At 43.0% G+C, this 12,474-nt stretch overlaps 1 protein-coding gene across 3 annotated transcripts in view; it reads right to left on the reverse strand.

The window, feature by feature from the left end:
- git2b (G protein-coupled receptor kinase interacting ArfGAP 2b) overlaps nt 1-12,474 on the reverse strand; it is a 42,164-nt gene that overhangs the window by 4,806 nt on the left and 24,884 nt on the right. The window contains exons 14-17 of one of the 3 annotated variants that reach the window (XM_060908526.1): nt 7,379-7,531; nt 4,643-4,855; nt 4,328-4,414; nt 2,163-2,245 (exon numbers count right to left, since the gene is read on the reverse strand). In XM_060908526.1, the coding sequence (XP_060764509.1) occupies nt 2,163-2,245; nt 4,328-4,414; nt 4,643-4,855; nt 7,379-7,531 (536 nt within the window). The remainder of the gene's footprint in view (nt 1-2,162; nt 2,246-4,327; nt 4,415-4,642; nt 4,856-7,378; nt 7,532-12,474) is intronic. The other 2 variants (XM_060908527.1, XM_060908528.1) reach the window with 2 other exon arrangements.

Here is a 12,474-nt window from a genome sequence, read left to right on the forward strand (position 1 = left end):
CATCTGAACATTCCATCAGAACAGTGATGTAATTAAAATGTGACCTGCTCTCTCTCTCACACACACACACACACACACACACACACACATCAAAATGATGTCACTTACTCACACCCTCCCATAGACACAGACACACACACACACACACACACACACACACACACCCCTCTCTGAGGTCACATACAAACACACACACACACACATTCGACAGACACAATAGCCGTTTAGAGAGATTATAATTTGTTATAAAAGGTGTTTGTAATATTTCATCTTTGGTGAGAACACTGTGAATAAACAGCAGTGAAACCGATCTCTGGTCCTCTGTTTTTTTGCGGTGTTCCGTCCCAGAATTCTGCAGGTGGTACGAGGGCGGGGGTCCCGAGAAGTAAGTTGACCGTTTCCGACTGGGTGAACCCTAACAGCTCCTACTTCAGGGAGGGTACTCACTCTCCCAGGACAAGAGGAACCATGAGTGATACGAGCAAATGTAGCACCGGCAACCCCTGCTTTTTAAAAATCCGTGTCAAACGTTAGCCATGTAAAAACACCAGCTCTTACGCCCGGGTCAGACGGCAAAAAAAAAAACGCATGCTGCGACCTGTGATCGGTCAGGTGGCGACTGATCACAGGTGGATGCAGGCATTTTGTGTCAAATCCTTCGTTGTGGTCAGACATATTGCAAGATGAAGAGTTTTTAAGCTGTTATGACAGGATACAGCCAGACGCAGTGCACAGAAAACCTTTAAAAAAATATATAAGGCCATAAAACTATTTGCAGGTGTAGTCTGCGTCTACCTGCGATGCATCGCAGCCATCTCTAAAGACTTGTCTTCCCCGACCTGCTTCAACCTGCAATTGGTCGCTCAAGCGTTGCACGACCGCCTGCCTCTACATGCTACTTGCACCGATTGGAAGCGAATCGCAGCTGAAATGCGAACAGATCGTCATCCATTTGCATCAGCCTGCCTCTACTAAAGACCCTCTGCGCCGTCTTGCGTCTACCTGCGATTTTGTTATCGCAGGTAGACGCAAGTAGTTGAAAACTAGTTGCAGCCTGCCATCTGACCTGGGCATTAATGAAAATGAAAGAAAAATAAATAAATAAAACAAACAGACTGACAGCGAAGCCCAGGATTTATTGAGTCGATATGTAAAGGATTTTCACACATCGAAACCAAATATAAAAATCTTCGCTGGCTTTTCCTGTTAACGTCACGCTAGCAAGCCAGCCTATATCAGTTCAGCAAACGGGGGATGGGGGGAAAAAAAAAAAAAAAAATCACCCCTTGATGGTATGTAGTTCTCAGGGGAGCTCCACAGTACTCGCTCCTTGAAGTGTTTGTTTGGAAAGCATACCTTAAGAATACCTTTTCAAACATGCACCACTACCTCATCGGTTGTGACCGTAATAGCGGGAAGAAAAACAGTGAACCTTGTATGAAAGAAAGGGGAAAAAAAAAAAAGTTCTCCAATTGTATGGCGTCATGGAAAAATGACAAAAACACCAACACCAGTCTCGTCCTTCTGCAAAAGAAAGAAGGTTTATTGCAGAAACGGACAAGTGATGAGGGTTCGGCACACCACTCATACAGTCCCTTTGTTCTGAAATCTATTACACACACACACACTTTACTAGATTTAAAAAAAAAAAAAAGGCCCCATTACATCTATTGCATTACATCATTGCAATTACATGCCCTGATCCCGTGATCAGCTCTAAAGCTGATTGGATCTTGTCTAATCGCGGTCTTGTATGCACATCTGCTACGCACGTAAGGAGCATGATAAAGATAAATGTGTTTCGGTGCAAAATGTTCTGAGCCGTTAGCCCTTGAAGAGACGACACTTAGTGAAAAGGAAAATTACAAAACAGTATGACACTAAAATTTACTCTACAATGGATTCAAACCCGGTGAAAAGGCTCGAGCAATCAGTCAGTCAGTCAGTCTGAATGAAGCGACATGCAAAACCTTGTACAGATCTGCAGAAAAACACTACAAATCTTCAGAATCACCTCAAAACTTTTGCGACCGGCACTGCCATCAAGCAGCTCCCGACCTCCTCCTGGATTGACAAATCTCCATGTCTCAGTAATGGATATACGGATGTTTGTATTAAGTCAACATTCGTCTTGCACTTGATTTGTACACGAGAAGCCGTACCTGGAGTCGTCCAGTTCGGCATGGTTGGGCGTGTTATCGTAGTCGCTCTCGGAGGTGCTGCTCTTTCCCTCCACCCTGGACCCCTGTTGTGAGAGAAGAAACGTAATGAGTGCTCTACCTATAAACCCTAAACTTGCTTTGCATCATAGAGGTTTCACTGTTACAGAGAAGTACTACAGGGCTTGCAAGAGACACAGCCATGTTAGCAGCAGGCCAGGTTGGACCAGAAGGGCATTCCTCATGCTTGCGTTATTATACCTTATAATACATAGGGCCAAATTACTCAGTTCTGATTGGCCGATCAAAGAGGGCTTTTTTCCTGAACACGGGGCCGTATTTCTGAAATGCTCTTGGCTAGTTCGTTGCTTGGTTACGGTTACAAAAATGAGCAAACTGTGTCAACAAAATGGCTTCTGTAAAGAAGTTCCAATAAAATTTTGTAAACCACTTTCAAAATCCTCGTGTCTTGTCATGATGAAAGACGCTTTAGAAGCGGATTCAAACGTGCAAGATAGGTCTTGCGCCCTGATTGGTGCAGAAAACGTGAATGACAAATGTTGTGAACTTGAATGGCTTCCGAAGAATTAATTTGGCCCCATGTATTATAAACAAGTCATCGTATGGTTCCTCATAAAATTAAGGATCAATTTCATTTGTGATTTCGAAGTTTTGAAATTGCCCTCGTCGCAAATTTTCAAAACTTTGAAAATCACTCGTGAAATTAATCCTTAAATTTTACTCAGCCCCATACGATTACCTATACTAATACATCAAATCAATACAGACATACGCGCGGTATGGTCTAAATGTCTCGAGTCTACTAATAAAAACTGTTCACGCTCCATCAGCGATCGCAGTTATGACCACATCCTTCCTCAACATCATTATTCAAGAGAGTTCCTTGATTGGTCTGAAGGTGTTGGTTAATTTTCAATAAACAGAAACCCGAAGTACAGATCGGTTGTACGGCAAATAACAGGATTAGATTTACGGGCTTGTTTTAATATGTTAGCATTTCTATAGTAACAACCTACGCACAGGGACTTGCCTGGTCGACGCTCCATGCAATCTATGACTAATAAAATAATTTAGAACAGTTTTATAGCGGGAGGATTTCCACCTCAGGAAAAGTCTTTGACTTTGCAGTTTCTTGGTAACATAACAAACCCCCTTAAGCCTCGGTCACAACCGGCCGTACGTGCTCCTACGGCCGGTCTACGTGCAAAAAACGCACGGAGGGTGCGCGTGTGACGTGCTGATTTTCGAGCCGCAGAGGTTCTTTGTCATGTCAAACAAACTCTACGGGCGCTTACGTTTTTTTCAGGTTGCAAGCCAAACTTACGGCCAACGTGCGTCTTTCTCCATGAACAAAAAAAACGCAGCGATTTGGGAAACGCCAAAAATTGCACGGCCAAAAAAAATCGTACGTCCGGTTGTGACCTAGGCTTTAGAGAGGGGGGAAGAAAAAAAAAAAAAAGGTTGCTGTTGAGGGAGCCACTATTTATCACTGCTATAACACAAGTAAGAACAAGAACTAACTTGTTTCATGGCTGTATGATATCAGTATTTTATTAGTAACTATAATCGGAGAAATACGACTGTCGGTACTAGCCGACAGAATCAGGCTATTACTTGTCAACCATTAAAAACATTTCAGCTAATTTTGAGTTTAAAATGGTTTTCTTTTGCAGTCACAATTACTGTTCTACTTCGCTAACCTAGTTACCAACTTCGGCTTTGGTTTGAGGCTTCAACAGACCAATTGTTTCCATCCTTCTGCACTAGATTTTGAGACCCAAGCATGAAAAATGTCCTGTGAGAAAACAAACACAGTTGTTGGGAGTAAACTCTGACACGTTTACACATCAGGCATGATCAGTGAGCAGAGCTTTTCAGCCAGTGTGCCTTGGCAGTGGTCGTAAATGCAGCAAGCACAAAGAAGCAGTCTATTGCAAACCCTGCGTCTCTGATAGAGAGAGAGAGAGAGAGAGAGAGAGAGAGAGAGAGATCACTGTGAACTGAAACAGTGGTGTGTGTACAGCTGGGGTGCATGCACATCTGCAGAGCTGGAAGGGAGTGAAGCAGTGGGTGGAGGTGGGCTGAGAAAAGAGAAGAAAACAAACAGGAAGAAAGGAAGCCAGGCAGTAGAGGAGCGAGTACTTCACCCTTTGGGCTCGCTCGTCCCACGCCCAGGACAGGGTGGAAGGGAAGGTGGGGAGGGAGGAGGCGCCCATGGATGGACCCTTCCCAATCTAGAAAGGGTTCAGATCAAGTTGGCTATTTCCGTAAATATTATAAATGAAATTAGTGCGCTGATGTAAAAAATCAAAACATGGCCTGGGTCAATAGGACAAAAATCACATGAGCATGAACTGATTCTCATACACAGAATTCACAGGCTGGAAAGAAAAAAAAAAAAAAAAACCCACACTCAAAGCCACAAAATCGAGCATAGCGTGTTCTCTATCGATTGCACTTACACCAGGAGGTAGGGGCTGGAGGGTGAGGCTGCCAGGCTCGGGATGTGCACCGTCTGCTTTGGCATGGTAGTGCTTCATACCCGAGCCCGTCTCGTACATAGACATGGCTCTGCCTCCACGGGGCGGGGCCCGTCGCTGCGGCTCCTGTGGGTGCACCAGGCTGTTGGCACCCTGCCATTTCAGATTGCTGTTCTCGTTCTGCAGGGAATTCAGCTGGAGACGAAGCAAACACACACGCGGAGACGTTTGTGCCTTTTTACCTTTATGTTCCGTTCGGGTCAATTAAGATTTTTCTTCTTTTTTTTCACTAAAATTGGAATATGGCTGATCTGATATACATATCGTAGAAATTATAGTCCGACCTGACAAAAAAATAAAAGGGCTTTCATGGTCTGTTTCCTTCATCTCTTATTTATACACTCACTGTGCGTGCGCGCGCACACACACGCACCAGGAGGAGCGACTGTGTGTCCATTCGCACAACTATTACCTGTGCAATAGTCTTAGGCACATGCAAAGAAATGCTATAAAGCAGGGCTTTTCAAAGTGTGGGGCGCCAGAGTTCTTAAGGGGGGGGCGCAACGTGAGGAAAAATAAACCAGAATAAGTTACTATTGCGGACATTTAGCGAACTTCAGCTAGCCTTTACCAGAGACAAAATGGATCGATTTTTAGTACCTAAAGCTACAGTGAGTGAGGAGACAGAGTCTGGGCCAAGCAAAAAAAACAGAGCCTCCAGGATGTTGCGATTTGCAACTTCAACGCAAATTCAACCAATCCCCGCGAATTCAGGGCGGTGTTGCAATTATATCCAATCACCGCAACTTTCCCGCAAATTTGACCAGTCGTTGGCGTTGTCTTGAGGTGACGTCGACAAACTACCTTCCGCCTTACTTCCGTGTATACGTTCAAGAGAAGCAGCATGCGCGCAGTGTTGCCAGATTGGGCGGTTTCAAGTGCATTTTGGCGGGTTTTGAACATATTTTGGGCTGGAAAACGTCAGCAGTATCTGGCAACATTGCATGATGTGCGAGTCAGTGTTTATACAGGCTTAAATTCTGTTACTGAAAGTGTGTTATGTTTACAGTGAAGGACTGTGCGCACTTTACATTATTTTTTTTTTTACTTAATACAAGAAAATGGATGCCAACATTTTTGCCAAAATGGTATTTTATTTTCCATTGTTTAGGCAGCTTCAGCATCATACTGAGATTCTGTTCAAATTGTTTTTTTTTCTTCTATGAAGCCTCAGCCATTTATTTTATTAGTTTATAATTACTGTTTAATTTAGTTTTCAGGAGAGACTGCCTGCACACAGTACTAGTATTAAAATTTTTTTTTTCTTACATGAAAGCTGAGGCATTTATATTATATTTTAAGGTAACTTCATGTTGTGCTGTGAGGTTCTCTGCACTTTAACTTTTGAACCAACAGGTGCATTTGGATAAGTAAAGCCTATTTTTCTGCATTTTTGTAGTCCTGGTAATCTTTTATATTGGTAAAGATGTTTATAGGACCATTTCTCAGTGTCTTTGTTTTTTTAATCAATAGTTTTTCAGTAATAACTTAATATTTAACATATCACTCAATTTTAATCACAAAAAGAGAAAATCGCAACAATTTCTCGCAACTTTCACTTCCTCCCGCAATGTAATCGCAACAAAAACCTAAAAAACACCGCAACTTTCATCGCAATTTTTTGGAAAAACCCCGCAACATCAGACATTTTAGCCCGCAACAATCACAAAAAAGGCCCGCGGAATCCTGGAGGGACTGAAAAAAGAAGGAAGTACGACCACGATTATTTAAAGTTTGGATTTTCATGGACTGGATCTGAAGATGCTCCACTGCCACAGTGTGTTGTCTGCCAAGAGGTGCTAGCTAACGATGCTATGAGATGTTTAAAATGTGTAAAACAAGACGTTTTAAAAAGCACAATGTTTAAATGTGAAAAATAAAAATAATGTGTACAACAACTATTTTTTTAAAAATACGAATGGAACATTAAGTACAGCAACAACAAAAATTGTAAGGGGGGGGCGCTGTTGTTTATTTGCTCTCCGAGGGGGGGCTGACTCTCCCACACTTTGAAAACCCCTGCTATAAAGCAAAGATGCTTTCAAAATATTTAAACTAAGTGTTACTACAAAGAGCAGTAAACAGTATTAAATGAAACAAAGTCAATATTTGGTGTGACGACTCTTTGCACTCATTCATTAACTGTCGTCTCAGGTACAATGCGTGCACTTTTATAAAGAAATGAGCTATAGGTTTTCCTGAGCATCTTGCAGAACCAGCTACATTTGTTAGCGAGTATTCACGCATTCTAGCAATTTCTACCATGGACTAAAGTGTTTTTTGTTCCTTTTTTTAAAATAAATAAATAATAATAAAAAAAATCTATTGTTTTAACATTAGTTAGACAGATAAAGACTTCTCACACAATTAAAATATAAACTACCAGCTGTTTCCTCGCTCATCTTAATCTCTTTATGCACAGTAAACACTCAAAAGCCAAAGAGACAGCCCTGTAAAACGAGACACTGCGTGAGGACACACTATCTGCGCCCTCATCGAAAATGCTTAGCAGCAGCCCGGGGCGAGCAGCTCGACAAACGCAGATCAGATAAGCACAGCGGCTAAGCACCCAGCTAAGCTAGCAGGGTTCCCACTGAAGGGTGTGAGCTGCTCAGGGTAGAGGATGCTAGCGGTCATCGAATCGGCAGGGTCACGCACCTTGCTCTGCATGTGCCTCAGCTCTTCGCTCAGGTGGCAGTTGACCTTGAGCAGCTGCTGGATCTTGGCCTCGGATGCGTTCAAGGCGTTCTTCACCTCCATGAACTCCTGCATGGTGATGGGGCCGTCGGATAGGTCCGAGGACTCCGAGCTCTGCATACGGACAGATTTCACGCAAGTGGCCGCTGTTAGATACATTTCAGTCTGAAATTAAACGTACACTCAATTTCAAGTCTTTTTTTTTTCTCTGATATTCAACTTCACACATACTTGTGTACATCACCTTCTTTCAGTTTACCACGGAAAAGCCTTATACAGTGGGGAAAATAAGTATTTGATACACTGCCGATTTTGCGAGTTTTCCCACTTACAAAGAATGGAGAGGTCTGTAATTTTTATCGTAGGGACACTTCACCTGTGAGACACAGAATCTTACAACCCCGATTCCAAAAAAGTTGGGACAAAGTACAAATTGTAAATAAAAACGGAATGCAATGATGTGGAAGTTTCAAAATTCCATATTTTATTCAGAATAGAACATAGATGACATATCAAATGTTTAAACTGAGAAAATGCATCATTTAAAGAGAAAAATGAGGTGATTTTAAATTTCATGACAACAACACATCTCAAAAAAGTTGGGACAAGGCCATGTTTCCCACTGTGAGACATCCCCTTTTCTCTTTACAACAGTCTGTAAACGTCTGGGGACTGAGGAGACAAGTTGCTCAAGTTTAGGGATAGGAATGTTAACCCATTCTTGTCTAATGTAGGATTCTAGTTGCTCAACTGTCTTAGGTCTTTTTTGTCGTATCTTCCGTTTTATGATGCGCCAAATGTTTTCTATGGGTGAAAGATCTGGACTGCAGGCTGGCCAGTTCAGTACCCGGACCCTTCTTCTACGCAGCCATGATGCTGTAATTGATGCAGTATGTGGTCTGGCATTGTCATGTTGGAAAATGCAAGGTCTTCCCTGAAAGAGACGTCATCTGGATGGGAGCATATGTTGCTCTAGAACCTGGATATACCTTTCAGCATTGATGGTGTCTTTCCAGATGTGTAAGCTGCCCATGCCACACGCGCTAATGCAACCCCATACCATCAGAGATGCAGGCTTCTGAACTGAGCGCTGAGAACAACTTGGGTCGTCCTTCTCCTGTTTAGTCCGAATGACACGGCGTCCCTGATTTCCATAAAGAACTTCAAATTTTGATTCGTCTGACCACAGAACAGTTTTCCACTTTGCCACAGTCCATTTTAAATGAGCCTTGTCCCAGAGAAGACGTCTGCGCTTCTGGATCATGTTTAGATACGGCTTCTTCTTTGAACTATAGAGTTTTAGCTGGCAACGGCGGATGGCACGGTGAATTGTGTTCACAGATAATGTTCTCTGGAAATATTCCTGAGCCCATTTTGTGATTTCCAATACAGAAGCATGCCTGTATGTGATGCAGTGCCGTCTAAGGGCCCGAAGATCACGGGCACCCATTATGGTTTTCCGGCCTTGACCCTTACGCACAGAGATTCTTCCAGATTCTCTGAATCTTTTGATGATATTATGCACTGTAGATGATGATATGTTCAAACTCTTTGCAATTTTACACTGTCGAACTCCTTTCTGATATTGCTCCACTATTTGTCGGCGCAGAATTAGGGGGATTGGTGATCCTCTTCCCATCTTTACTTCTGAGAGCCGCTGCCACTCCAAGATGCTCTTTTTATACCCAGTCATGTTAATGACCTATTGCCAATTGACCTAATGAGTTGCAATTTGGTCCTCCAGCTGTTCCTTTTTTGTACCTTTAACTTTTCCAGCCTCTTATTGCCCCTGTCCCAACTTTTTTGAGATGTGTTACTGTCATGAAATTTCAAATGAGCCAATATTTGGCATGAAATTTCAAAATGTCTCACTTTCGACATTTGATATGTTGTCTATGTTCTATTGTGAATACAATATCAGTTTTTGAGATTTGTAAATTATTGCATTCCGGGTTTTTTTACAATTTGTACTTTGTCCCAACTTTTTCGGAATCGGGGTTGTAAAAAAATAAAAAAATTAAAAAAAAAAAATCCAGAAAATCACATTGTCTGATTTTTAAATAATTAATTTGCATTTTATTGCATGAAATTACTATTTGAGCACCTACCAACCAGCAAGAATTCTGGCTCTCACAGACCTGTTAAGTTTTTCTTTAAGAAGCCCTCCTATTCTCCACTCATTACCTGTATTAATTGCACCGGTTTGAACTCGTTACCTGTATAAAGACACCTGTCCACATAATCAATCAGACTCCAACCTCTCCACCATGGGCAAGACCAAAGAGCTGTCTAAGGACACCAGGGACAAAACTGTAGACCTGCACAAGGCTGGGATGGGCTACAGGACAACAGGCAAGCAGCTTGGTGAGAAGGCAACAACTGTTGGCGCAATCATTAGAAAACGTTAGAAACTCAAGACGACTGTCAATCTCCCTCAGTCTGGGGCTCCATGCAAGATCTCGCCTCGTGGGGTATCAATGATCATGAGAAAAGGTGAGGGATCAGCCCAGAACTACACTGGAGGACCTGGTCAATGACCTGAAGAGAGCTGGGATCACAGTCTGAAAGATTACCATTAGTAACACACTACGCTGTCATGGATTAAAATCCTGCAGCGTGCGCAAGGTCCCCCTGCTCAAGCCAGCACATGTCCAGGCCTGTCTGAAGTTTGCCAATGACCATCTGGATGATCCAGAGGAGGCATGAGAGAAGGTCATGTGGTCATATGAGACCAAAATAGAGCTTTTTGGTATAAACTCCACTCGCCGTGTTTGGAGGAAGAAGGATGAGTACAACCCCAAGAACACCATCCCAACCGTGAAGCATGGGGGTGGAAACATCATAATTTGGGGGTGCTTTTCTGCAAAGGGGACAGGATGACTGCACCGTATTGAGGGGAGGATGGATGGGGCCATGTATCGTGCGATTTTGGGCAACAACCTCCTTTTCTGAGTAAGAGCATCGAAGATAGGTTGTGGCTGGGTCTTCCAGCATGACAATGACCTGAAACGCACAGCCAGGGCAACTAAGGAGTGGCTCCGTAAGAAGCATTTCAAGGTCCTGGAGTGGCCTAGTCAGTCTCCAGACCTGAACCCAATAGAAAATCTTTGGAGGGAGCTGAAACTCCATGTTGCCCAGCGACAGCCCTGAAAGATCTGGGGAAGATCTGAATGGAGGAGTGGGCCAAAATCCCTGCTGCAGTGTGCGCAAACCTAGCCAAGAACTACAGGAAACGTCTGACCTCTGTAATTGTTTCTGTACCAAATATTAAGTTCTGTTTTTCTATTGTATCAAATACTTATTTCATGTAATAACATGCAAATTAATCATTTAAAAAAATCATACATACAATGTGATTTTTTTTTTTAAGATTCTCTCACAATTGAAGTGTACCTACGATAAAAATTACAGACCTCTCCATTCTTTGTAAGTGGGAAAACTTGCAAAATCGGCAGTGTATCAAATACTTATTTTCCCCACCGTACACACGAACTAACATTACAAACCTGATAAAGTGCTCATTTAACCTACCCGATTTGTGCGGCTAAAAACGCTCAAGCTAAGACGTGAAACCTATTTAGTAAGACTTAAGAGAACCACTGGTGCGGTGTTAAAATGAACGATCAATTCGTTATCGAGTCAGTAGGAAAACAACACATTAAAAGACCAAGCTAAATTTGTTCTATTAGATTTAAATGAGAGTCCTGGCTGCATCTGCTGTTTAAAAAGCTGGCAGTGCCTTCTGAGTGAGATCGGCTCTTGAAATTTACGGTTATATGTGGTTCGATCCATCAAACTTCAATGAAAACTTCAGCCCTTTATCGGCACAGTTATCTATTTTTTTTTTATATATACACATATATTTATGCAGTTCTCTTATCAGCTGATCCCTTCACCCCGACATAATGCATCAACTCATGCAGATACAAATCAAGAGCTTCAGTTAGGGTAGTATCTCACTGGGCTGTGACAGCCTGCGACTAGTTGGAGACACAACAATTGCGATAAAATATGCGAACTAGCGACAATTTTCACTTGAAATCACACTGAATTGATATTCGCATATTTTACCGCAATTGTTGTGTCTCCAACTAGTCGCAGGCTGTCGCAGCCCAGTGAGATACACTCGCACTTCCTGTCTCACGGAAACTGACTTGAGAAGGGTTCGTGACGGCTTTGCGACACCATTTGCGGCTATTCTGAGAGAAATTTTGTCGCGCGAATTGTTTGAACATGTTCAAAATTTCAGCGACGAAGCAGCGACACTTTGCGACTCATGCGAGGAAATCGAGAAGCCCCGCGAATGTTTCAAGACACTTTTGAAACTCTCTCGTGAATGACGTTCGCAATTTGTCGCAAGCTGTCGCGGCCCAGTGAGATACTGGCTTTAACGTTCACTTCAAACATCAGAACGGGGAAAATCGTGATCTCTCAAACTGTGACTTTCACTGTGCCAGATGGACTGGTTTGAGTATTTCAGAAACTGCTGACCTCCTGGGGTTTTCACACACCACAGTCTCGAGAGTTTACACAGAATGGTGCGAAAAACAAAAAACAATGAGTGAGTGAGCGAGCGCGAGCGACAGTTCTGTGGGTGGAAACAAATGCCTTGTTGGTAAGAGAGGTCAGAGGAAAATGGCCAGATTGGTTCAAGCTTTTTTTTGCCAGGAAGGATATAGTAACACATAGCAACTCTTTACAACCGTGGTGAGCAGAAAAGCATCACAGCATGCAACAGCAGAACAACACGTTGGGTTCCACTCATGCAGCCAAGAACAGGAGTCTTAGGCCCAATCCCAATTCTAATTTCTACCCCTACCCCTTCCCCTCCGCCTTCCCCTTGGCCCTTCCCCTTGAAACTGAGCTACAAGGGATAGGGCTTGAAATTCAACCCTTACGTATTGGGATAGCCCTTCAACGATCGCATACGTCATCGCGTACCTCCGTCAGCGTTTACGTTAGCAAAACGCGACCAAATGCGTCATTGGCTGCGACCAGCCGCTACAGTCAGAGCCAGAGGCAGAACCAGAAATCTCTGCTGGCAGGGTGTGATTCGT

This window comes from Neoarius graeffei, chromosome 25, assembly GCF_027579695.1.
Source record: "Neoarius graeffei isolate fNeoGra1 chromosome 25, fNeoGra1.pri, whole genome shotgun sequence".
Taxonomy (NCBI): domain Eukaryota; kingdom Metazoa; phylum Chordata; class Actinopteri; order Siluriformes; family Ariidae; genus Neoarius; species Neoarius graeffei.